Source organism: Panthera uncia, chromosome X, assembly GCF_023721935.1.
Source record: "Panthera uncia isolate 11264 chromosome X, Puncia_PCG_1.0, whole genome shotgun sequence".
In the NCBI taxonomy this organism is placed as follows: domain Eukaryota; kingdom Metazoa; phylum Chordata; class Mammalia; order Carnivora; family Felidae; genus Panthera; species Panthera uncia.
Window position 1 is genome coordinate 58,263,686 of NC_064817.1, and position 27,175 is coordinate 58,290,860.

Here is a 27,175-nt window from a genome sequence, read left to right on the forward strand (position 1 = left end):
ACATAGGGTATCAGAATGTTTAAAAAAAAACAAGACCCATTTATTTGCTGTCTACAAGAAACTCATTTTAGACCTGAGGACACCTTCAGATTGAGAGTGAGGGGATGGAGAACTATCTGTCATGCTACTGGAAGTCAAAAGAAAGCTGGAGTAGCCATACTTATATCAGACAAACTAGACTTTAAATTAAAGGCTGGAACAAGAGATGAAGAAGGGCATTATATAATAATTACAGGGTCTATCCATCAGGAAGAGCTAACAGTTACAAATGTCTATGCACTGAATATGGGAGCCCCCAAATATATAAAACAATTACTCACAAACAGAAGCAACCTTATTGATAAGAATGTGGTAATTGCAGGGGACTTTAATACTCCACTTACAACAATGCATAGATCATCTAGACACAGGATCAATAAAGAAACAAGGGCCCTGAATGATACACTGGATCACATGGACTTGACAGATGTATTTAGAACTCTGCATCCCAAAGCAACAGAATATACTTTCTTCTCGAGTGCACATGGAACATTCTCCAAGATAGATCACATACTGGGTCACAAAACAGCAGTCCTAAGAGGAAAATACATTGCAGTCCAGGCCTATCTCAAGAAACAAGAAAAATCCCAAATACAAAATCTAACAGCACACCTAAAGGAAATAGAAGCAGAGCAGCAAAGACACCCCAAACCCAGCAGAAGAAGAGAAATAATAAAGATCAGAGCAGAAATAAACAATATAGAATCTAAAAAACTGTACAGCAGATCAATGAAACCAAGAGTTGGTTTTTTGAAAAAATAAACACAATTGATAAACCTCTAGCAAGGCTTCTCAAAAAGAAAAGGGAGATGGCTCAAATAAAATCATGAATGAAAATGGCATTATTATAACCAATCCCTCAGAAATACAAGCAATTATCAGGGAATACTATGAAAAATTATATGCCAACAAACTGGACAACCTGGAAGAAATGGACACCCTATTTCTTAATTGCTAACACCCACACACTTCCAAAACTCCCACAGGAAGAAATAGAAAGCTTGAACAGAGCCATAACCAGCGAAGAAATTGAATCAGTTATCAAAAATCTCCCAACAAATAAGAGTCCAGGACCAGATGGCTTCCCACGGGAATTCTACCAGACATTTGAAGCAGAGATAATACGTATCCTTCTCAAGCTGTTCCAAAAAATAGAAAGGGAGGGAAAACTTCCAGACTCATTGTATGAAGCCATCATTACTTTGATTCCTAAAGCAGAGACCCAGTAAAAAAAGAGAACTACAGGCCACTATCCCTGATGAATATGGATGCAAAAATTCTCAACAAGATACTAGCAAATCGAATTCAACAGCATATAAAAAGAATTATTCACCATGATCAAGTGGGATTCATTCCTGGGATGCAGGGCTGGTTCAACATTCGCAAATCATTCAATGTGATACATCACATTAATAAAAGAAAAGATAAGAACCATATGGTCCTGTCAATCGATGCAGAAAAAGCATTTGACAAAATTCAGCATCCTTCTTAATAAAAACCCTTGAGAAAGTCGGGATAGAAGGAACATACTTAAACATCATAAAAGCCATTTCTGAAAAGCCCACAGCTAATATCATCCTCAATGGGGAAAAACTGAGAGCTTTCTCCCTGAGGTCAGGAACATGACAGGGATGTCCACTCTCACCGCTGTTGTTTCACATAGTGTTGGAAGTGCTAGCATCAGCAATCAGACAACAAAAGGAAATCAAAGGCATCAAGATTGGTAGAGATGAACCTAAGCTTTCACTTTTTGCAGATGACATGATATTAAACATGGAAAATCCAATAGACTCCACCAAAAGTCTGTTAGAACTGATACATGAATTCAGCAAAGTCGCATGATACAAAATCAATGTACAGAAATCAGTTGCATTCTTATACACTAATAATGAAGCAACAGAAAGACAAATAAAGAAACTGATCCCATTCACAATTGCACCAAGAAGCATAAAATGCCTAGGAATAAACCTAACTAAAGACGTAAAAGATCTGTATGCTGAAAACTATAGAAAGCTTATGAAGGAAATTGAAGAAGATATAAAGAAATGGAAAAACATTGCGTGCTCATGGATTAGAAGAATACATATTGTCAAAATGTCAATACTACCCAAAGCTATCTACACATTCAATGCAATCCCAATCAAAATTACACCAGCATTCTTCTCGAAGCTAGAACAAGAAATCCTAAAATTTGTATGGAACCACAAAAGGCCCCAAATAGCCAAAGTAATTTTGAAGAAGAAGACCAAAGCAGGAGGCATCACAATCCCAGACTTTAGCCTCTACTACAAAGCTGTCATCATCAAGACAGCATGGTATTGGCACAAAAACAGACACATAGACCAATGGAATGGAATAGGAACCCCAGAATTAGACCCACAAAAGTATGGCCAACTAATCTTTGACAAAGCAGGAAAGAATATCCACTGGAAAAAAGACAGTCTCTTTCACAAATGGTGCTGGGAGAACTAGACAGCAACATGCAGAAGAAAGAAACTAGACCACTTTCTTACACCGTTCACAAAAACAAACTCAAAATGGATAAAGGACCTGAATGTGAGACAGGAAACCATCAAAATCCTAGAGGAGAAAGCAGGAAAAAAACTCTGTGACCTCAGCCGCAGCAATTTCTTACTTGACACATCTCCAATGGCAAGGAAATTAAAAGCAAAAATGAACTATTAGGACCTCATGAAGATAAAAAGCTTCTGCACAGGAAAGGAAACAATCAACAAAACTAAAAGTTAACTGACAGAATGGCAAAAGACATTTGCAAATGACATATCGGATAAAGGGCTAGTATCTAAAATCTATAAAGACTCACCAAACTCCACACCTGGAAAACAAATAATCCAGTGAAGAAATGGGCAGAAAACATGAATAGACACTTCTCTAAAGAAGACATCCAGATGGCCAACCAACACATGAAAAGATGCTCAACATCGCTCCTCATCAGGGAAATACAAATCAAAACCACACTCAGGTATCACCTCACGCCAGTCAGAGTGGCCAAAATGAACAAATCAGGAGACTATAGATGCTGGAGAGGATGTGCAGAAATGGGAACCCTCTTGCACTGTTGGTGGGAATGCAAACTGGTGCAGTCGCTCTGGAAAAGTGTGGAAGTTCCTCAAAAAATTAAAAATAGATCTACCCTATGACCCAGCAATAGCACTGCTAGGAATTTACCTAAGGGATACAGGAGTGCTGATGCATAGGGGCAATTGTACCGCAATGTTTATAGCAGCACTCTCAACAATAGCTAAATTATGGAAAGAGCCTAAATGTCCATCAAGTGACAAATGGATAAAGAAATTGTGGTTTACATACACAATGGAATACTATGTGGCCATGAGAAAGAATGAAATATGGCCTTTTGTAGCAACGTGGATGGAACTGGAGAGTGTGATGCTAAGTGAAATAAGCCATACAGAGAAAGACAGATACCATATGGTTTCACTCTTATGTGGATCCTGAGAAACTTAACAGAAACCCATGGGGGAGGGGAAGGAAAGAAAAAAAAAAAGAGGTTAGAGTGGGAGAGAGCCAAAGCATAAGAGACTGTTAAAAACTGAGAACAACTGAGGGTAGATGGGGGCTAGGAGGGAGGGGAGGGTGGGTAATGGGTATTGAGGAGGGCACCTTTTGGGATGAGCACTGGGCGTTGTATGGAAACCAATTTGACAATAAATTTGATATTAAAAAATAAAAACAAAAAAACAAATGTAGTTTTAAAATTAAACTGCACTCATATAACTTTTTAACATAACTCTATTATTCTTCACAATTACTTTTCATGGCACAAACTATTTCATCATAATAATGTAGCAATTTATTTCACTAGTCCTCTATTGGTAGATATTTCGTTTTGTTTCCAATTTTCTGATATTATGATATCATAATGAATAGTTGTGCAGATCACTGATAATTTCATTAAAATACATTCCTAAAATTTGATTATCAGATATAATTGTATGAAAATTTTATGGTTTTTATGTATGTTGTTAAATTGCCATAAAAATGATATATGACTTTATAGTTACATCAGCAGCACATAAAAGTACTTGTTTCAACATGTCTTTACAAATACTGGGTACTATAATCATAAAAAGTGGCTGCTTTAGTTGACAAAAATTGATATTTTGTGGTATTTAATTTATATTTCTAGTAAAGCTGGACAATTTTTATGTTTAGTCTTCATTTTAACTTTTATTTGATGATTGCATTGTTTATCCATTTTCTAATGGTTGTATTTTCTTCCTTTCTTATTTGCAAGATTTTTGTAAGTTAAGGTTGTTAAATTTTGTGTGTTATATGTTTTGCAAATATTTCTACAAGTTTGTCTTTTCATTTTGAAGGAAATATTTAGAATCTGCTTTTTCTGTAAAAATTGTTGCAACAATTTTTTTAATCTACAAAAATTTGAGCCCAAATAAAAAATATGTTAGCATTTGTTAATTTTAAGTTGTAAATAAATGGGTATTTACTTTAACTTAAAAAAAATTTGTGGAGATAGAGTGCTATGCACATGAATTTTATGTAATGTCTACAGAAAGGGAGACACTTTATACGGGTTATTAGTCGAGCTTTATAAATTATATATAGAACTTCTACTTAATGTGAATAATACAAGAGTGAAGCATTTAACATCTTGTTCACCAGAGCAAGAACTTATTTCTTTTCTAGTACTGCTTGCAAGACTGCCTCTTAGCAGTCCAAGTAACACTCTATGTGCCTCCTTCAGAATACTGACCTGAGAGATGCAGGAAATATGTAAACTGCTATGTTTCTGTTTCCACAGCAAGAGATGATGAAACTTCTGGATAATCTGTAAGATTGAAAAGTGAAGGTGATCAAATGACCCTTTCTCTCGTATGGGTGAGTATTCATTCACCAGTATATTTCCCTTTTGTTTAATCCCCGGAGACAGCAGACATCTACCGATCTTTAAAGACTGGTGTGTTATACCACAGCATTTGTAACCAGTTGAGATATTCACATTCTAAAAGTAGTCAAGCTGATGTACAATAAAATAAGATTATTTTATTTATAAGCATTATCTGATCTATAATACTGGCAGGTATTTGACTTAGATAGCCGTGATGGCAACTCAACATCATCCAGTTTTAATGGGATGCTTTGAGTCTTGCTACTCACAAAATTACCCTATCTCGTGTTTTTACACTGTACATAATTGAAATAACTATTAAAGTACTTTCAGTGTTGCTGTGTTTCTAAAAAGGAATGGGGTATCTAGAAAATAAGAGGCTTTGGAATTAACAAGCAATGCCATTTATGGTACAAATATTTGTTTTTTTTTCCTAACCCGAGCATTTTGGGGGAGTAGAGTACACTCCGAATCAGCTTGCTTAATGTAATCACTTTCTTTATACTTTTTGCATAATAATGTACCTGGCAGTTTGAGATTTAAAAGTGTTGAAAGGGAGAAAGGAAAATGGCAGCAGAATAGGAGGACCCTAGGCATGTCATGTCCCATGAACACAACTAGATAACTAGCAAACCATCCTAAATACACCAGAAATAGAATTGAAGACTGACAGAACAACTACACAACTAAAGGGAGAGAAGGGGACACATGGAAGAAGGTAGGAAATAGGAAGACATGGTTCAGGGGAGAAACAGATCATAGTTGCTACAGAGGAGAGGGAACCATGGTTGCGGAGAAGGGTGAGAGGGAGAAAAGCACACAGGGATATGCACAAAGAGAATGTTTCCCCAAAACCATTGACTTGGAAAAGGAGAGGGGCTGAATTTCATGAGTTCTTGCAAACAGCAGAGCTTAAACCTTCGTGGTTTAAAGGTCAGCAGTTTGGCCTAGGCAAAGCCCGGAGGGTACTGTGTTGCTTCTGGAGAGAAGGCAGGCAAACAACCCAGGGGCAGATACTATGGAAACAGTGATCTGAAGAATGGGGCATACAGGGGTAATATTATTCAATCTTCTAAGAGCACATCTCTGAGAGGCAGCATTCACAGAGATGCCTGTCCAGGAACAAAGGAACTGGCTGGCACCATTTCTCTCCCCCACCCCTCAGCATAAGTACAGAGCTACCTGCAGGAAACAGAGCAGTGCTGACATTGGCTGCCAACTTGCTTACACCAAGCCCCATACCCCTGCACAATGGTGGGACTGCACTTCTCAGTCACATTTGCCTCAATCCCAGCACAGCTGGCCCCTCACCCAGAAGACCACCACAAACCCCAACCCAGAATATATCTCCAGACCAGAGTTCTGCAGGGCATCAGTTTTGGTGGAGGTGGTGTCAGATCTCATTTCACAAGCAGACCAGAGCACACCTAGTTAAAACTCACCTCATTTAGGACAGGGACCAAATATTGCCCACTGCAGGCAAGGAGAGCCTCTACAGACGACTGGCCTGAAGGATAGAGCAGCCAAAACACAACAGTAGAGTGCATGAAGCACACACCAGAGACACTTCCTGAGCATCAGGCTCTGGGCACTACATGACCCCCTCATCATAAGGCCATTATATTCAGGACAAGGAGAAATAACTGGCTTTTATACACACAGATATAGGCAGAGACTGAGACAAAATAGAAGGACAGGGGAATATATCATAAATGAAAGAAGAAGATAAGGCCACAGCCAGAGATCTAAGTGACACAGATATAGGTAACATGCCTGCTGGAGAATTTAAAGCAATGATCATAAGAATACTCACTGGGCTTGAGAAAAGGATGAAGACATTAGGGAATCCATTACCACAGAGATAAAAGAATTAAAAACAATCAGAAATGAAGAATGCAATAAATAAGATCGGAAACAGGCTTAATGCAATGGAGAGCGGCCTACAAGAAGCAGAGGGTTACTCAGTGACCTAGAAGACAAAATAATGGAAAATAATGAAGCTGCACAAAAGGAAAAAGACTTATGCACCACAAGAATAGACTTAGAGAACTCAGTGACTCCATCAAATGTAAAAACACTGATATTATAGGAGTCCAAGAAGAAGGAGAGAAAAGAAGGCAGAAAATTTATTTGAGGAAATAATAGCTGAAAATTTCCCCAATTTGGAGAAGGAAACAGACATTGAGATATAGGAGGCACAGAGAACACCCATCCAAATCAACAATAACAAGTCAACACCATGACATATCATAATAAATTTTGCAAAATACAGTGATAAAAAAAATCTTAAAAGCAGCAAAGTCCTTAACTTACCAGAGAAAACCCATAAAGCTAACTGGAGATTTCTCAACAGAAACTTTGCAAGTCAAAAGGGACTGTCATAATACATTCGGAATGCTGAATGGGAGAAATCTGCTGCCAAGAATACTCTATTCAGCAAGGCTATCATTCAGAATAGAAGGAGAAAAAAAGAGTGTCCCAGAAAAACAAACACTAAAGGAGTTCATGACCACTAAACCAGACCTGCAAGAAATATTAAAGGGGTTCTATGAGTGGAAAGGAAAGACCAAAAGTGACAAAGACAAGAAAGGATCAGAGATACTCTCTAGACACAATGATAAAACAAGTAATAAACTGCACTAATTACATATATATCGAAAATTGCTATGAATGTAAATGGACTAAACACTCCAATCAAAGGACATAGGTTGTAAGAATGGATAAAATACAAGAACTATCTATATGCTGCCTACAAGAGACTCATTTTAGACCTAAAGACACCTGCAGATGGAAAGTGAGAGGATGGAGAAAAATTTATCACACAAATTGCTGTCAAAAGAAAGCTGGAGGGATGCCTGGGTGGCTCAGTTGGTTGAGTGTCCAACTTTGGCTCTGGTCATGATCTCATGACTTGTGAGTTCAAGCCCCACATCGGGCTCTGGGCTGACAGCTCAGAGCCTGGAGTCTGCTTCACTTTCTGTGTCTCCCTCTCTATGCCCCTCCCCTGCTTGTGCTCTATCTCTCTCTCTCAAAAATAAACATTAAAAAAAAGAAAGCTGGAGAAGAAATACTTATATGAGACAAACTAGACATTAAAACAAAGACTGTAACAAGAAATGAAGAAGGGCACTATATAATCATAAAGAAGACAATCCAACAAGATGATCCAAAAATTGTAAGTATTTATGCACCCAACATGAAAACACCCAAATATATAAAACGGTTAATAAAAAACATAAAGGAACTAATTCATAATAATACAATACGAGTAGAGGACTTTAACACCCCACTTACATTAATGGACAGAACATCTGTACAGAAAATAAACCAGAAAAAATGGCTTTGAATGACACACTGGACCTGATGGACTTAACAGATATATTCAGAACGTTCCATCCTGAAACAACAGCATACACATTCTTTTCAAGCACACATAGGAAATTCTCCAGACTAGATCACATACTAGGTCATAAAGCAGGCCTCAACAAATACAAAAATATTGAAGTCATACCATGCAACTTCATGTAACTTTATTGACCACAATGCTATGAAAGTAGAAGTCAACCATAAGAAAGAATCAGGAAAGACCACAAATACATGTAGGTTAAACAGTATGCTACTTAGTAATTAATGGGTAAACCAGGAAATCAAAGAAGAAATTAAAAAATACATGGAAACAAAGGAAAATAAAACACCATGGTCCAAAACCTTTGTGACCGCAAAAGCAGGTATAAGAGGGAAGTATGCCTACCTCAAGAAGCAAGAAAAATCTCACATCAAAACCTAACCATACACCTAAAGGAGCTAGAAAAAGAACAACAAAAGAAGGCTAAAGGCAGCAAGAGGAAGGAAATAATAAAGATTAGAGCAAAAATAAATCATATAGCAACTAAGAAAACAATAGAATAGGTCGATAATACTAGGAGCTGGTTCTTTGAAAAAGTTAATAAAATTGATAAACACCTAGCCAGACTTATCAAAAAGAAAAAAAGACCCAAATAAATAAAATAAAAAATGAGAGAGGATGAAGACAACTAATATCACAGAAATCCAAATAATTACAACAGGACATTATGAAAAAATTTAGGTCAACAATTTGGACCGCCTGGAAGAAATAGATAAATTTATAGAAACATACAAACTACCAAAATGTAAATAGGAAGAAATAGAAAACTTGAACAGACCAATAAACAGCAAAGAACTTGAATCAGTAACAAAAAACAAACAAAAACAAACAAACAAAAAAACCCACAAAAAACGCAAAAAAAAAAAAAAAAAAAAAACTGGAAACAAACCAAAGTGGAAGACCAGACGGCTTCATACGCAAATTTTACCAAACATTTAAAGAAGAGTTAATACCTATTCTTCTCAAACTGTTTTAAAAAATAGAAAAGGAAGGAAAACTTCCAAATTCATTCTATAAAGCCCACATTATCCTGATATCAAAACCAGATTGAGACACCACTAAAAAAAAAGAACTACATGCCAATATCCCTGATGAATACAGACGCAAAAATTCTCAATTAAATACTAGCAAACCAAATCCAACAATATTTAAAAAAATTATTCACCATGGTCAAGTGGGATTTGTTCCTGGGATGCAAGGGTGGTTCAATATTCTCAAATCAATCAACGTGATACACCACATTAACAAAATAAAGGATAAGAACCATATGATCATTGAATAGATGCAGAAAATGCATTTGACAAAATACAACATCCATTCATGATAAAAACCCTCCACAAAATAGATTTAGGGGGAACATACCTCAATATGATTAAGGCCATATACAAATACCCCACATCCAACATCATACTCAATGGGAAAAAACTGAGAACTTTATTTATATGGTTAGGAACAAGACAGGGATGTCCACTCTCACCACTAGTTTTTAATATAGTACTGTAAGTCATCACCACAGCAATCAGACAACAAAAAGGAATACTATGCATCTAAATAGGGAAGGAAGAAGTAAAATTTTCACTATTTGCAGATGACATGATACTATATATAGAAAACCTGAAAGACTCCTCAAAAAAAAAGAACTGCTCAGATTGATATGCGAATTTAGCAAAGTCACAGGATGCAAAATCAACATACAGAAATATGTTGCTTTTCTATACACCAATAATGAAAGAGAAATCAAGGAATCAATCCCATTTACAGTTGAGCCCCAAACTATATGATACCTAGGAATAAACGTAACCAAAGAGGTGAAAGATGTGTACTCTGAAGACTATAAAACACTGATGAAAGAAATTGAAGATGACACACACAAAAAAATGGAAAAACATTCCATGCTCATGGATCGGAAGAAAAATATTGTCAAAATGTTGATACTACCCAAAGCAAACTACACATTTAATAAAATTCCTATCAAAATTCCACCAACAAATTTCACAGCAAACAATCCTAAAATTTTTATGGAACTGCAAAGATCCCAAATAGCCAAAGCAACCTCAAAAACAAAAAGCAAACCTTGAGGCATAATAATTCCAGGCTTGAAGTTATATTGCAAAGGTGACCCAACAACAAAACAAGACAAAAACAAAAACAAAAACAAAAACAAAAACAAAAACAAAACAAAACACTCCCACAAAGCTGTAGTGATCCAAACAGTATAGTACTGTCACAAAAATAGGCATATATACCAATGGAACAGAATAGAAATCCCAGAAATGAACCCCCAACTGTATGGTTAATTAATATTTGAGAAAGCAGGAAAGAATATTTAATGGGAAAAGACAGTGTCTTCAACAAAGGGTGTTGGGAAAACTGGACTGCAACATGGAAAAGAATGAAACTGGATCACTTTCTTACACCAAACACAAAAATAAATTCAAAATGGATGAAGGACCTAAATTTGAGACCTGAAACCATAAAAATTCTATAAGAGAACACAGGTAGTAATGTCTTTGATATTGGCTGTAGCAACTTCTTTCTGGATATGTCTCTTGAGGCAAGGGAAACAAAAGTAAAAATAAACTATTAGGACTTCATCAAAAATAAAAAAAAAAAAACACTTCTGCACAGTGAAGGAAACAGTCAACAAAACTAAAAGGCAACCTATGGAATGAGAAGATATTTGCAAATGACATACCTGATAAAGGGTTAGTACCCAAAATATATAAATAACTTATAAAACTCAACATCCAAAAAACAAATAATCCAATTAAAAAGTGGGCAGAAGACATGAATAGATATTTTTCCAAGGAAGACATCCACATGGACAACAGGTACATGAAAAGATGGTCAATATCACTGATCATCAGAGAAATGCAAATCAAAACTACAATGAGATACCACCTCACACCTGTCAGAATGGCTAAAATCAACAATACAAGAAAGGGAGTGTTGATGAAGATGTGGAGAAAGGGGAACCCTCTTGCACTATTGGTGGGAATGCAAACTGGTGCAGCCACTCTGGAAAGCAGCATGGAGGATCCTCAAAAATTTAAAAATAGAACGACTCTGTGATCCAGCAATTGCACTCCTAGGTATTTACCCAGTGAATATAAAAACAGGAATTCAAAGGGATACATGAACTCCGAAGTTTATTGTATAATTATATACAATAGCTAAATTATGGAAATAGCCCAAGTATCCATCAATAGATGGATGGAGGAAGATTTTGTGGGGTGTGTATATCTATCTCTTTATATAGATATCTCTCTATCCATATATACACATATTCTTATATGTATGTATGTATGTATGTATGTATCTACAAATATTAGGCATAAAAAAGAATGAAATCTTGCCATTTGCAATGACATGGATTGAGCTAAAGAGTATGATGGTAAGCAAAATAAGTTTGTCAGAGAAAGAAAAATACCATATGATTTCACTCATATGAGGAACTTAAGAAACCAAAGAAATGAGCAAAGGAAGAGAGAGAGAGAGAGAGAGAGAGAGAGAGGCAAACCAAGAAAGAAATGCTTAAGTATAGAGAAGAAACTGATGGTTACCAAAATGGAGGTTGGTGGGGGAATGGGTTAAATAAGTGGCGGTGGGATGGGTTAAATATTGTTAACAGCACAGGGTGTTGTATGGAACTGTTGAATCACTATATTGTACACATGAAACTAACATTACCCCGTATGTTAACTGGAATTTAATTAAAAACTTAAAATACATACATACATATATACATACACATATACATATATACATACATACATACATACATACATACTACAAAGTTAGTAGTGGTTGTCCCTTATAGTTTTGATTAGTGTATTCTCCTTTATGAAATCAATGTGCCATTCAGAGTACTTGCATAAATGTGAGGTATGGATCACAGAGTATAGATGCCCACCAAGATGGGCTACCCTTGCCACAGCAGGTTGGAAAACTCTCATGTTCCTATGTTAACCAGACAGATTCCAGAGCCAAGATTGCTTTGTTCCATGAAAAGTAGAAAAAATAAAAGTGGCTTTGAGAATGTCTGTCTTTGGAATCATGGCTCCATAGTGGGCACAACATTCTGTCTTATCTGGAATCTCAGGCTTAGGGTGTTCTTGCCCTTAAGTCTGAACAGAAAGAATCTGTATTGACCTAAATCTTCAGTGAAGGATATATAGAAAATAATTCATGTTTGTCAGATAGCTCTAAGAGAAAAAGAGGCAGTAAGGGCTTAAACATACATCTCATCTCACCTATACATTTCTATTAAGAAGGTGACTGATAAAGTGTGAAATGCAATTCTGGGGGTACAATGCACTATTTGCCTTGCTGCTCTTTGCTGATGGTTGGGTGTCTCAGAATTTTGTAGGTTTGGTTTCGTGGTGCACATTTTTAAGAAATTGGCTTTTAGTATTCTGCTAAATGGGTTTGCTTTTGCTTTTTAACCACTATAATACACACAATTATTTGGCACCAACAGTTCCTCCCAGCAATTATTTGATCAGGCTTGCAGACATTGAAGCCCGAGCTGAAAAACTGGATTATCAACTTCATGTTATTACTCCTGGGGGAGATCAAGTTAAGGTGGCAAAGGTAGAGTCATCATGAGGACTAAATTGAAAAATATGCATATACTTCAAAAAATCATGCTATGCATAATAGAAAAGAAATGAAGAATTTAGGAAGTCGATTTTTCTTCTACCAACTGCGCCTATACTGCTTTCCCCACTAGACTGCTAGAACTGATACATGAATTTAGCAAAGTTGCAGGATACAAAATAAATGTACAGAAATCAGTTGCATTCTTATACACTAACAATGAAGCAACAGAAAGACAAATAAAGAAACTGATCCCATTCACAATTGCACCAAGAAGCATAAAATACCTAGGAATAAACCTAACCAAAGATGTAAAAGATCTGCATGCTGAAAACTATAGAAAGCTTATGAAGGAAATTGACGAAGATATAAAGAAATGGAAAGACATTCCGTGCTCATGGATTGGAAGAATAAATATTGTCAAAATGTCAATACTACCCAAAGCTATCTATACATTCAATGCAATCCCAATCAAAATTGCACCAGCATTCTTCTCGAAGCTAGAACAAGCAATCCTAAAATTCATATGGAACCACAAAAGGCCCCGAATAGCCAAAGTAATTTTGAAGAAGAAGACCAAAGCAGGACGCATCACAATCCCAGACTTTAGCCTCTACTCCAAAGCTGTAATCACCAAGACATCATGGTATTGGCACAAAAACAGACACATAGACCAATGGAATAGAATAGAAACTCCAGAGCTAGACCCACAAATGTATGGCCAACTCATCTTTGACAAAGCAGGAAAGAACATCCAATGGAAAAAAGACAGTCTCTTTCACAAATGGTGCTGGGAGAACTGGACAGCAACATGCAGAAGGTTGAAAACTAGACCACTTTCTCACACCATTCACAAAAATAAACTCAAAATGGATAAAGGACCTGAATGTGAGACAGGAAACCATCAAAAACCTAGAGGAGAAAGCAGGAAAAAACCTCTCTGACCTCAGCTGTAGCAATTTCTTACTCGACACATCCCCAAAGGCAAGGGAATTAAAAGCGAAAATGAACTACTGGGACCTTATGAAGATAAAAAGCTTCTGCACAGCAAAGGAAACAACCAACAAAACTAAAAGTCAACCAACGGAATGGGAAAAGATATTTGCAAATGACATATCGGACAAAGGGCTAGTATCCAAAATGTATAAATAGCTCACCAAACTCCACACCCGAAAAACAAATCCAGTGAAGAAATGGGCAGAAAACATCAATAGACACTTCTCTAAAAAGACATCCAGATGGCCAACAGGCACATGAAAAGATGCTCAACTTCGCTCCTCATCAGAGAAATACAAACCAAAACCACACTGAGATATCACCTCACGCCAGTCAGAGTGGCCAAAATGAACAAATCAGGAGACTATAGATGCTGGAGAGGATGTGGAGAAACAGGAACCCTCTTGCACTGTTGGTGGGAATGCAAATTGTTGCAGCCACTGTGGAAAACAGTGTGGAGGTTCCTCAAAAAATTAAAAATAGACCTACCCTATGGCCCAGCAATAGTTGCTAGGAATTTACCCAAGGGATACAGGAGTACTGATGCATAGGGGCACTTGTACCCCAGTGTTTATAGCAGCACTCTCAACAATAGCCAAAGTATGGAAAGAACCTAAATGCCCACCAACTGATGAATGGATAAAGAAATTGTGGTTTATACACACAATGGAGTACTACGTGGCAATGAGAAAGAATGAAATATGGCTCTTTGTAGCAACATTGATGGAACTGGAGAGTGTTATGCTAAGTGAAATAAGCCATACAGAGAAAGACAGATACCATATGGTTTCACTCTTATGTGGATCCTGAGAAACTTAACAGAAACTCATGGGGGAGGGGAAGGAAAAAAAAGGAGATTAGAGTGGAAGAGAGCCGAAGCATAAGAGACTGTTAAAAACTGAGAACAAACTGAGGGTTGATGGGGGGTGGCAGGGAGTGGAGGGTGGGTGATGGGTATTGAGGAGGGCACTTTTTGGGATGAGTACTGGGTGTTGTATGGAAACCAATTTGACATTAAACTTCATATATTGAAAAAAAATAAATAAAACCAGACTTCCAAGACCCTGGGACTAGATATTCTAACTATAAACCTTTAGAAAGGCATGTTTCCCACCTCTTCTCCTCATCTCAGTGCCTTTCCATGTCCTCATCAGCCTCATTTACCCCAATTTCTGACATGTATTATAATTTTAACTCAAAATTTTTCTCAGCTATTGAATTATTGGGACTAGCTGCTAAAAATTACTCTCTGATGCCTGGTATTGGCAACATAAACAGATGGTACAGGCACAGTAGTAAGCATAACATCACGAGGAGACAAAGAACAGGTGATGGTAGGGGTATGTGACATGAGAATTTAATTTCCAGCTTTTCACACACACACAAATCTCATTATGACCCAAAAAATATGGTGGGAGAAAGGTGGAAGGACAAAGTTCTACTTCCTCATTTTTCCTTTGCTGCTCTGCCTTTTATAAAAGTAGACTACATGCATGTGTAGGCTTGCCCACATATACATCTTTTATTTCTTTGTGTATGTAAACCAGTCTAAAGGAGAATGGGAATGATATTTTAAAGAAAATTTAACCAGTATGAACAAATTATGGTAGAGAAAGGTGAGCTGACGCCCACTGGTTAAATTAACTCAAGCAAAACACCATGAGTGGCCAACTGGCAGGATTGCTTACAAATATACACAGTGCTGTTTATTATGTTTCTTGACTTATCTCATTGGTTATAAATCATGGTATCATAAACCTGGTAAGAAAGCTTCCAGGCTTGCATCTAATCCAACCTAAGCCATCTACATGTTTTAAATAAATCTGGTCATACTTGTCCTTCTCTATCCAAAGGTCACTTATGCGGTTGACATGCTTATATAGTCTTTTTTGGACACTATTTTCTCACTACACTACATTGGTTGCATTAACATGGTTTTATTAGTGTTTGGTCTGCTGGGTGGAGAAAAGACTTCCTTCTGAGCCCACTTACCTCGGTTTTCATCCTCATTTTCTTCCCAGGGCTCTTCATTTGCTAGCAGTGGGTTCTGTGACTCATTCATAGATCTCATAGGGAAGGAGTGTCCATCACCAGGGCTATTGGGGGAAGGAAGAGAGTGAGCTCTTGCAGCTGACATAGACTTTCATGAAGGTTATATCCCTCCTAGAAATAGGAGGGTGTTCTTAGAAAGATTTAAACCATTTATCTTATTGGCTAAAGCCATGGTGGCATAGGGTTTTACAATAGCATCATTTAGTTGCTGTATTGCTCTCAATTTCTATATCTTGTTTGTCTGCATCCGTGTCAACTGTTTTGGTCAGTAAGTAACTGTTTAACTTGTTTCCCACAATGCCCAGTTATGGCAAAATGAACATATAGCAAGCTTAATATGATTATCCCAATTTATATCTCATTATCTTATTGCTTGGGTTCTAAATTTTCAACAAAAATTAGCAGATTCAGAACCACTGATATAGTGGAGATCAGTTGCTGTGAACTGCTGATAAATATTAATGTCTGAATGCCCTGTTATTTGGCTTGTATGGTAGAAAGGTTATTAGAAACTGTGGGAAACAGCCAGAGTGTGGCATCTCTAGGAGTGCAGATTCTGGGGGCAATTAACTGCATGTGGGATCCACTTGTAGATATCTATGGCAACCTAGGGCCATCTCCTTGGTTAATCTCTGGCCACTAACAGATGGGATGCATTGGAGGGAACTAAGTCAGCCCTGAATATAGTGGGCTACAGTTTGAACATTTGAATATATATATATATTCAAAATAAATAAATATATGTATATATATATATATATACATATATATACACATATATACGTATATATATCTCAATGTGTTGCAAATTTATATCTGAGTGACTCTTGGATTACTCATTTTATATTACTTACACCTTTTCTCCTGTTCTTAATTGTGGTTAACTGAAAGTTGATAGATTCTATTGATAGCTCTCTGCAGAGGATGTAAGTATACTGATTATAAGTGAATTGGCTTTGATTTTGGCTTTTGATTTTTTTATTCCAGGAAAGACTCATTTTAGACCTCCCTTTGATATAGTGATAGGGTGTGTGTAATTGTGTGGGTATGTGTGTTAGTGGAGTGAAAATAATTGCTGGTGACAATTATTAATCAACCTTACCCACCAACATAGTTTTGTCTTGTGCTTTATAGCCAGTATAGTAGGATATACCACAGATCTTAAATAAATGAGCCTGTAAAACAATGACTAGTACAGAGGAAGAATCAGAGCAATGAGTAAAGGGAAAAAGGAAATTTTCCTTAATTATCACCCTACTCCAACAAAGTTTCCTCAAATAAGTGAACAGACAGATGTATCCCTCTCTGAGGAATGGATCTAAAGAGAGCTTCAAGACACTATAAATAAGCTTTGCTACAGAGACAGTTCACTTGGTGTTAGTTCAATGTGGTTCACAAAGTCACTCAAGGGACACAAGCTTGTCTTCCATTCACTGCTTTCCTTTCATTCCTGCTTCAGTTCTAAGAATTACCTACAATTTCTACATCAATCTTTGTTCCTGCTTTTCATTTTAATTACCTTCATAAAAGTAATACAGACATTTCACCCCAAAATATGAAAATGGACACAAGAAAAATATAAGACTACTGCCCTTTCCATTTATCCACTTATAGTATTTTTAGGTTATATGTCCCCTATGTTTTTCTTATGTGTATATCTGTACATATTTTTATTCAGAGTACACATCAGTTGTATTCTACATTTTTCACTAAAAAAATAGTGAGCATTTTTCTTAATGTGTCATAGTCTTAACATAGTCGTACTTTTGACTACATAAAATTCCAGTCAGTGGGGATATATACAGCATATTGTTGCATTTTTAGTTTAGATGTTTACTAATTATTGGCTGGAAATAATGCTGTGATGAACATTTTTGTGCCTAGTTTGTTTTTAGGATAGATTTTTAGAAGTGGAATTACTTGACAATGGACATGGGGATTCTTGTGATTTTTGATATATATCACCAAATTCATTTATAAAGGAGTAGTATCAGTTTACACTACTTCAAAACATGAGAATGTCTATTTATCATACCTTCACTTCCTAATTTGTCTTTACTAATCTAGGAATAAAAAACTTGGGGAATAGAGTTTTTCATTGGACTTATGACTGATTGCATACCACAATTAAAATTGAATTTGCTACTTCAAGGCATGGTTCAGCCTCAGCTTCTTTTAGTGGTAATAATTACTTACCTGGACCCAATAGGTATTAACCAGAACTTCTTGTTATCTCCAAACACCTGCTGGATATTTTTGATGAAGCCAAGGTTGAACCCATTTTTCTCTGGGCCACTTGTAAACACTGGAGTACAGAAGGCCTCTAGGGCAAGATAGGAAGTTGAAGAGGAAGAAAGCAATAAAGGAACAAATATCAGGACGAACATGATTTTATAGTACACCATGAATGTTACTTGATTCTACACTATCTTTTTGTTGTGGTAATCTAGGCCTCTCATGCTTAGTTATTGCTAAATTACTTAGTAAAAACCACTTTAATCATGTAATAAAAGTAGTTTTGTTATCAAATACAAATAATTGGTACTCTTTGAAAAAAAGGCAGAAGAAACATAATGGTAGAAATAATTAATCAGCCATGGCAGTACTACATATTTTGTGCTGCTGGATGTAAGGAGTGAAAGGACAAATTTAACAGTACTTTATTTGAATCTAAATGGCAACAGCAGCCAAATGGTCTCCCTCTTTAGAGCTGGGACTAAAGTAATGATGCATGAAGAGATGGTAATGACATTGATTTGATTTGGAAACATTTCAGAAATGATGTTTACACTGAAACCTGCAATGTAAGAAACTGAGTTTTACCCAAGAAAAAATGTCAGTGGGTGAACTATAATCACCTCAAAGACTGAGGAATTGGACCATGTTAGTACACATTAGTTTTTAGACACACATTTATTCCATTAAGCAAACACTTTCACTGTTGGACTGGCTGCATCTAGCCATTTCGCATTTGTTCTTTTGTTATCCTGAAGCTTTTAGTACTTTCCTACTTTGCAGTTATGTCTAAGCCAAATGAACTGACATACCACCCTAGCAAGTAAGTGCTAGATATTTGGTTTAGAAAAGGAGTGTAAATACTTTCTTAGCTGTTAGCATTATTGGTAAATGGGTTCCAAATGTAAAGTGGTTTTTGTACTAAACTTTCCTCAAATATATCTTAGCTAAACATTCAACATTTGGATACTTTCTCCTTATTCCTCATGCATTAATTTGTATACAATGTAAATATTTGTTTCACTATAGATGAAACAAAATTGTTGCACTGGAATCCATCAGAAACACAATTCTCCAAATAACAGATGAGAGAATAGAGTAACAGAAAAAATGTTCATTTCTTGCACTAATTTTCTAGAAACTCACTTGTTCAGTGTATTTATCTCATTCCCAGTCCTCCACAGCTCCTTGATGATTGTAGATATCCAATGATTTGTTGGTTTGAATTCTTTCTCAAGACTCTTTTTTAAAAATTTTTAAAAATGTTTATTTATTTTCAACAGCGATAGAGAGACAGGGCATGAGCGGGGGAGGGGCAGAGAGAGAGGGAGACAGAACTGGAAGCAGACTCCAGGCTCCGAGCTGGCAGCACAGAGCCAGATGCGGGGCTTGAACTCACAGACTGCGAGATCATGACCTGAGCCAAAGTCAGACATTCAACCGACTGAGCCACCCAGGTGCGTCTCAAGACTCTGTCTTTGGATGCACTCAATAATTTAGATTCTTCTATCTTTATTAACCTTCACCTCCCCCTTCTGGTGTTCCTTTCTGTACTGTTTTTTTTTTCTTCACTTCCTCAGGTGAACACCTTTTAGAAATTTTGCAAGTCATAAATTTGGGGAGCTATAACCCAGTATCAATTATAAAGAGCAATGGTCAATTTTGTTTTTCTGTGAGGTTTCATTTAATAATGCTTTCTTTAGTTTGCAAGCTTCATTCACTATGGCTCTCCAGTTTGGTAAAACATGTTTACATCTGTCTCAGTTTGGAGGCAAAGGAATGCCACTAAAACTAAAATGCCTCACTGGAACTTTTTCTTTTCCTTGCAAATAATCTACAGGCTACTATGATATACATTAATGTGTTTTTTCCCTAGTCTTAATATCCAGTCTTACCTAAGGTGGTTTTGTTTCTGCTGACAAGCCAACAATGGTAACCAAAGAGAATCACAAGGCTGACAAAAAACATGCAGGCCACAAAGAGGAGAAAAAGAACATGGAACTTTGAGCGAACACTGGGCAATTCCCCCTAGAAAAGAAATAATAAGGAAATAGAAACAAAGGATTAAACTTTTCAGGTTTAACTAGTTTTTCTATACGTTAGCACTTTTATCATATGTATAAAGTGTCTAGCTGCAATTAAAAAATAGATTTTATAAAATTTTTACAAGAGTTCTTTCTGTTGATGACCATACCACATTATAGATATGCTTCCAGCCTATAAATTATAGCCTAAAATGGATCCTTGATTAAGTTCAGTGTAAAATAGAGTATATAATGCAGCAATTAGACCAGTGTAAAAAAAGGATATACTCAGGTCATAATTGGCATGCAATCTCTTAAAGCTTGTACTACATTTAGTTTGCAAATTATGAATCATTTGGCCAGAGGTGATCTTGGGGTCATCCTCTTGTCTCAAGATGGGTTATTCTGAAATACTTTATATGTCATGTTTCCTTGAATATATGTGTGTTGAAAATGTCACAACATATGTGTGTTGAAAACAAGTTAAGACATATAGGTAGAATTTTAAAATGTTCTACCTATAAGTTATAACCTGATTTAAAAGCTACTGTAAATTTTGTGTTGTTCTTTTTTATAGCTGAAATAGAATATGCTGGTATATCACATCCTGTGAAATAGCTCTTTAGACATTAAAATCAAGCAGTATTTGACAGGCAATTGTAAAAGTAGGTAGCTAATGACTTTTATAGTTATCTGTGACATCTTATTTTCTTTTTTTACATGCAGTCCTAGGCCAGAATAATTTTTCTAAAGTTTTATAGCATGCACGGTGTATAAATTTTGTCTTTTGAAGAGAACCTTAGAAAACATTTTCAATTTTGGAGTGAGCCGTTGAGAGAACTTTTTTATTTCCCCTTTCCTGTGATCACTGTTTTGGCATGATGAATTGCAATAAAGTATTTCCAAATGCTCTTGAGTAATAAAGTTAAAGGTGATACTTGATTGAAGTGGACCGTAACATTAGGATCTGGTTCTACTTCAGTTTGGAAGGAAAAATTAAGACTTGAAAACACTTGGCAAATTGACATAGCACAGATTTTTTTTCTTCTCATAAAGAAGATTTTTATTCATTTTGATGTAAGGAAATGTTAAGGATCTTTCAGAGTGCATATATGTGAAGGATGAAGATAAGGGGAAGTCAGTCAGTCAGGTTTTTTAAGCTGAGCAGTGGTCTGAGTGAAATTTGCATGTGGGCAGAGCACCCCAGGAAATGGATACCTCAAGGACTTAAACCTTCAGGCAATTTTATCTGAAGCTCCTTTCTGAAATGTTCCTTCCACAAAATCTTGACCCAAGCATGCAAACTGAATTTGATTGGTTTGTGTTTGTTTTTGTTTTTAAGTTTTCTTTCTTTCTTTCTTTCTTTCTTTCTTTCTTTCTTTCTTTCTTTCTTTCTTTTTTTCTTTCCTTCTTTCTTTTGAAAGACAGAGAGAGAGACAGAGAGGGAGAGAGAGGGATGGAGAGAGAATAACAAGCAGGCTCTGCACTATCAGCATGAAGCCTGAAGTGGGGCTCAAACCCACAAAACATGAGATCATGACCTGATCTGAAACCAAGAGACAGATGTTTAACAGACTGAGCCACCCAGGTACCCCTGTGTTTGTTTTGTTTTAAATTTATGGAAAAGATTTTATATGTTGTTTTGTAGTGGTTTTGACCTAGCTGGATTTTTGCTTTCATAATCTCTGCTTTTTGAGTATATTTGTTAAAGTTTTTAAATCTTACATTTATTTTACTTCTAATATTTCATGTTTAAATGGGCAATAGGAAATGCCTATGCAAGAGGGATTGATAGAGTCAGTTCACACCCTGGTTGGCTGAGCTGGAAGTCTTTTCCTCTCCTAATTACTTTTGCAGAATTCTCTTTTTTCTGCCAAAGGATATTCCTTGATAAAGTCCTTTTTTTGTTGTTGTTGTTGTTGTCATTAGAAGAGGCTGATGGTCCTATGTTCAAAATTACCTTCTCAGGAGATAACCAAGCTAAATTACTCAAAGCAGTAACCACCAGAACAGTTCAGGGGAATATTGGTAGAATAATACTACTATCTTGGTTCTAAAATAATTCATAGTCTCTGTGAGGAGATTCATGGCCCACTGTGGAAAGTGTATATTACTACTTTTTTCATAAGGCAAATATCAATTTCATATCAAAGTAGCTACTCTTTAAGTTAATATATATAGGAAAAATATGCTCTGATGGTCTTCTGAATTCTTTATTTCAAAGGAGCTATAGCTTCTCCATAGCAGGACCATAATGGGCAATAGTATATGGTACAGTGTTTAAAATCATTGGGCTTAGCGTGAGACAGCTTCTAGTCCTGACTTTGAAACTTACAAGCTGGGTGATCCTGAGCAAGTCACTTAAGTACAATAAGCTTCAGTTTTATCATTTTTAAATGAGACTAACAATTCTTGTTTGGTGTACTTTACAAGGTTGTGGTGAGGATAAGATGAGATAATAGATATTAAAGTGTTTTGAAAATGGCAAAGTATACAAATGGGGGTTGCTGTTCTTAGAACTGCTAGTCTCCTTGGTACATAGTTTTTAAAATATATGGCAGTGTTTACTTTTCATTTTAAGGTAAGACTCAATTTAAACTGAGAAAGCCATCTCTAAACCACACCAAAGTGCTTTGTGGCTGGAGAGACTGCAAAGAAGCGTTTCTCTCTATTGTCAATGCACTTTTCATTATGAGGAGAAGCCAAGACAAGTTTTCTTACATCCCATCTGTCAGGCATGAGCTAGTCTACTATAGAGAAAACAATGAGGGACTAGGAGAAGGACAAGGCTATGTTCATCTTGTGATTGTGAATACTGACATATTTCTGGTAATTCATATCCAAATATTATCTTTCAAGAGTAAAAAAGCACACAGCACCTGGAGGGCATTGTGGTATTTGATTATTGATTGACTTGGAGGGTTAAGGCAAAATATATAAAATGCAACATTGTTTACTCTGTTATGAATTCTTAAATAGTAGCCTATTGTGTTAAGGACCAAGTAAGGTCTGTAGTGAAGACCAAGACTGACACTTTCCCTGCTGAATTGTATACAGATTTTCTTTACATTCAGAGTAGTAGCTCAGTGTGTAAATGGGATGCCAAACAGGTCATGAAAACCTGAGCAATAGAGAAGAGATCCTGTGCTGTGGAAAGGAGCCAGAACCGCCAAGATAGTGAAACATTTTGTATTTGGGGAAAATTTATGAGAAAATTTCATTTTTGCTTATACTTTTGTATCTCTGAGTTGAAGATTTTGATATCCATTATATAATTCCTGATTCTTATAGTTATTAAATATCTGTATTGACTAAGCAAGTTAAAGGGAGAATGGAAAGCACATATCACTATAATTTTCTACACTATATTTTCTACACTAGCAGGGATCAAAGCCTTAATTAATAATTTAAATATTCTCAGGTATTTAAGTTCTCACTGCCTTGTGTTTCTCCTTTGTTCTCCAGTTTATTATGAACTATATTTTGGTCACAAGATTCACATTCTTTCCTGCTGCTTTACCTATTCACCTGAGGTGAGATATTCCTGTTTATATATGTGCTTGTGCAATTCCTAAAGTAATAACTAGTAGCTCTGTCCAAATCTGTCTTTTGCCATTTAGGTTTAGTTTGGACAGCCCTCATCATGGGAGGTTATGATATCTTCACTGCTGTACTGGAGTTGTGGGGAAGGGATATCTTTTGGAGTCCATTGGCATGAAATAAAAAACAATCACTACATTGCTGCCAGACCCCATACACATATGTAAATTAAAAATCTGCCTTTAATTCTTTTGAAAATAGATAGGTTATGGTTGAAATCTTTAAATAGAAGAAATATGAAGTGTTTTTTAGATTTCACTATAATTATTGGAATCATATTTTCAAAGGTAAAGTACTTCCAACATACATTTCATTTGATCTTGGAAATGAGCCAGTGAAACAGGTAACAGAGCCAGTATTAGAACTCAGTTTTCCCAATTCTCAACCCAGTGTTTGTCATACAAAGTTCAAATAATACAAAGTTCAAATAAGACTCTCCTTTTCATTTTGGTCACATGTGAAGAGGAGTAAATGAATCTGTCTGTTCTGCAGGAATTTTGCAACTCTCCTTTGAACAGGAAGTGAGAAAGTATTTTTCAATGATGAGGGAGTACTTTGTTAGCCTTTTCTTTGGAAACTAGAGATTCAAAATTAGTTTCAACATTTTAAAAATCTATAATTGGTAATAAGTGGATTTTTATAATTTGACTATATAAGTAAATTGTAATGCATCACTAAGAGTCAAGAAGTTATGTTCCTAAAGGTCTTAACAAGCTTCTCATGTATGACAGAAATGTGTAAGTGGAATCCTTAAATAACAAACTCCTAAATCTCAGAATATTCAACATGGGAAACTTGTTTTTGGTGCCTTTCCTTCTGGTTACCTTAGTATTAGCTATTTCAAAATGTAAAAAGAAAAGTTGAAAAAATGTCACAGATTGGAGTAGGTATGTGTTTTTTCTAGGGGTGACCTGTCATGATTATTTAACTTACTCTCCAGTATTTGATGAAATAGTTGAAGACTGTTGTAGCAATGTACAGGCAGTAGAGAACAGAATAAGCTAAAAACTGAAGAAAGAATTTGTAGTTGGAAAATCCAATGCAATTATTAACCCTAAAAAAAAGAAAAAAAGAAAAACTAATTTGAAATCAGGATCCATTGAGAACACACTGATACATAAGTGAACTAAGCAATGGAAATACATAACTCCTGCTGCTTCATTATGTGTTGTGTAGAAACTCAACAGAAATAGAAGTGCCTTAATAGGAACAGACTGGAAAAACAAGTTCATGTTTCACTTGTTTCTCCTTTCATTTACAAGCACAGAGACACTTGGCCTACCTAATAGTTCCAGACTGGTTCCTGACACACACAAGAAAACTTGAATCTTTGATGCTGAAAACCTATTACAATCTCAGCAGCTACACTTAGTACAGTGAGGCATGTTCTCTTTTTAGTTGGACAGTTCAGACTGGTTCTGTAGGTCAGACATGCAAAATTTGGAGAAGGATTACTGAAGTTAACAATCTAGAATATTTCAAACTTCAAGATAGCTAAAAACAGAACTGAATTGTATAATGTCAAAGAAGGAAACTTTTTGTGCTCAATTTCATTACTACACCCAATTACTAAAGCTAATGGACAAAAGACAGTGAGCTTTGTGAACCCATGAATTCACCACCATACCTTTGGTGGCATATTTATTTTTGCTTTAAAATGTCATGCCTCCCCTTCCCCCTCCCATGCAAATACAAAGCCCAGTGATTTATGGTTGTAGAAACAAGCATGTTACAACTATGCTTAGGAAACTATGCATTTTAAGCAACTCTTACTCTTTCAGCGGAAAGAAATGAATCAAAAGGACATACCAAGGGCAATGATGGTCCATTTTTAATACACACCTACAAAAGAAACAAAGCACAGTGTGATAAGTGGACCTATAGAAATGAAGTAGCACCTCATAATTTAACTCAAGATCTCACTAGTATTTTTACATGGTACCAGTACACTCATTCCTAGATTTCCAATATACATTATTCCCAAACTATTTGGGCATCAATTATTTCTAGGATGAGCCAATCAGAACAGTTTATAGAATTATGCTGGAAGCAAGTTACATGCCTAGAAGTCTAAGGTATCTCCTCTCATTTTTCTCAATATACAGATTAATAAAAGTACAGAAGAATACATATGGCTACAGTCTGTTAAAATAAAAAAAAATGGAGACCATCCTTGAAAATTTCCTGAGCAGACAAAACTAGTTTAGTCATACAAACAAACCTTAATTTGGCTTATTTTGTAAGACTGACTTGACCTGGTCATTTCTTGCTTATGTCTCTGGAAATCATCAGCAAAATTTAAGCTGTTTTCTAAGGTCAATATAAAGTAACTATTTACTAAGTCTCTTTCATTTAAGAAAATTCTAATATTTTAACTAATCACTGTGAAGATTAAACAGACCTTGTTTTCCACTATATAAGCTGTTTTATAACAATGTACCCAAAGTCTCATTTTATGTTTTGGTTTGAGTGCTCCTGGTTTGTAAATCGTCTTTTTGTTGTATGCACAATGAAATTTTACTAATTACTACTCTGATAATTTATTTGTTTTACATAGGCTATTGCTGAAATTTTGACACACCTATTTGAATCAAGGGCAAGAGAAATGTGGGTGGAACATACACCCAAGAAGAAGGACATGAATATTATATTTATTAACATAAAAATGTGATTTTATAAAGTTGGAGCAATTAGAGTAAGAAAATAAAGTAGAATTGAGGTACAACCCAAAATATAAAGTGATTATCCATGCCTAAAAACTTATATGAATCATAAATAAACATATAAGGGAGAAGAGACAAATCTCCCATGCAGAGATTTCTTCACATTATTTGGAAGAATTCCAAATAATTTATGTATATACTCTGCCTTTAAGGAGGGGGGCATAATTCCTCTGTTCTTTAGTGTGGGCTATAAAGGAAGAGTAAAGGAAGGAGGGGGGAGGAAGAGTAAACTTACATTAGAGAAAACTGACAAACACTATCTCAGACAAATGAACAAGATTAATATTGCAGTGATAAGTCATGTTCATAGTATGTGCCCTTGATACAATACAATGATAATGGTACTTTACCTCTATGGTCTTCCTACCCAAAACACAGTACCCAAGTCTAACCATGAGAAAAATATCAGACAAATCTCACCTGAAGGATATTCTACAAAATATCCGATCATTAATCCTAAAATCCTAGAAACTATCATGGTTATTGAAAACAAGTAAAGTCTGAGAAACCGTCAGAGCTAAAAGACCTTGAGAAGACATGCCAACTAAATGTAATGTGGTATCCCAGATGGGATCCTAGAACAGAAGAGGAACATAAGAGAAAAACTGTGGAA

General features: G+C 35.9%; 1 protein-coding gene across 1 annotated transcript in view; it reads right to left on the reverse strand.

Annotated features, from left to right (window-relative positions):
* ZDHHC15 (zinc finger DHHC-type palmitoyltransferase 15) overlaps positions 1 to 27,175 on the reverse strand; it is a 184,074-nt gene that overhangs the window by 9,035 nt on the left and 147,864 nt on the right. Inside the window, exons 6-11 of the mRNA XM_049644682.1 lie at positions 25,649 to 25,681; positions 24,773 to 24,893; positions 20,111 to 20,243; positions 18,177 to 18,303; positions 15,921 to 16,024; positions 4,793 to 4,867 (exon numbers count right to left, since the gene is read on the reverse strand). Coding sequence (XP_049500639.1) covers positions 4,821 to 4,867; positions 15,921 to 16,024; positions 18,177 to 18,303; positions 20,111 to 20,243; positions 24,773 to 24,893; positions 25,649 to 25,681 — 565 coding nt within the window. The 3' untranslated portion in view covers positions 4,793 to 4,820. The remainder of the gene's footprint in view (positions 1 to 4,792; positions 4,868 to 15,920; positions 16,025 to 18,176; positions 18,304 to 20,110; positions 20,244 to 24,772; positions 24,894 to 25,648; positions 25,682 to 27,175) is intronic.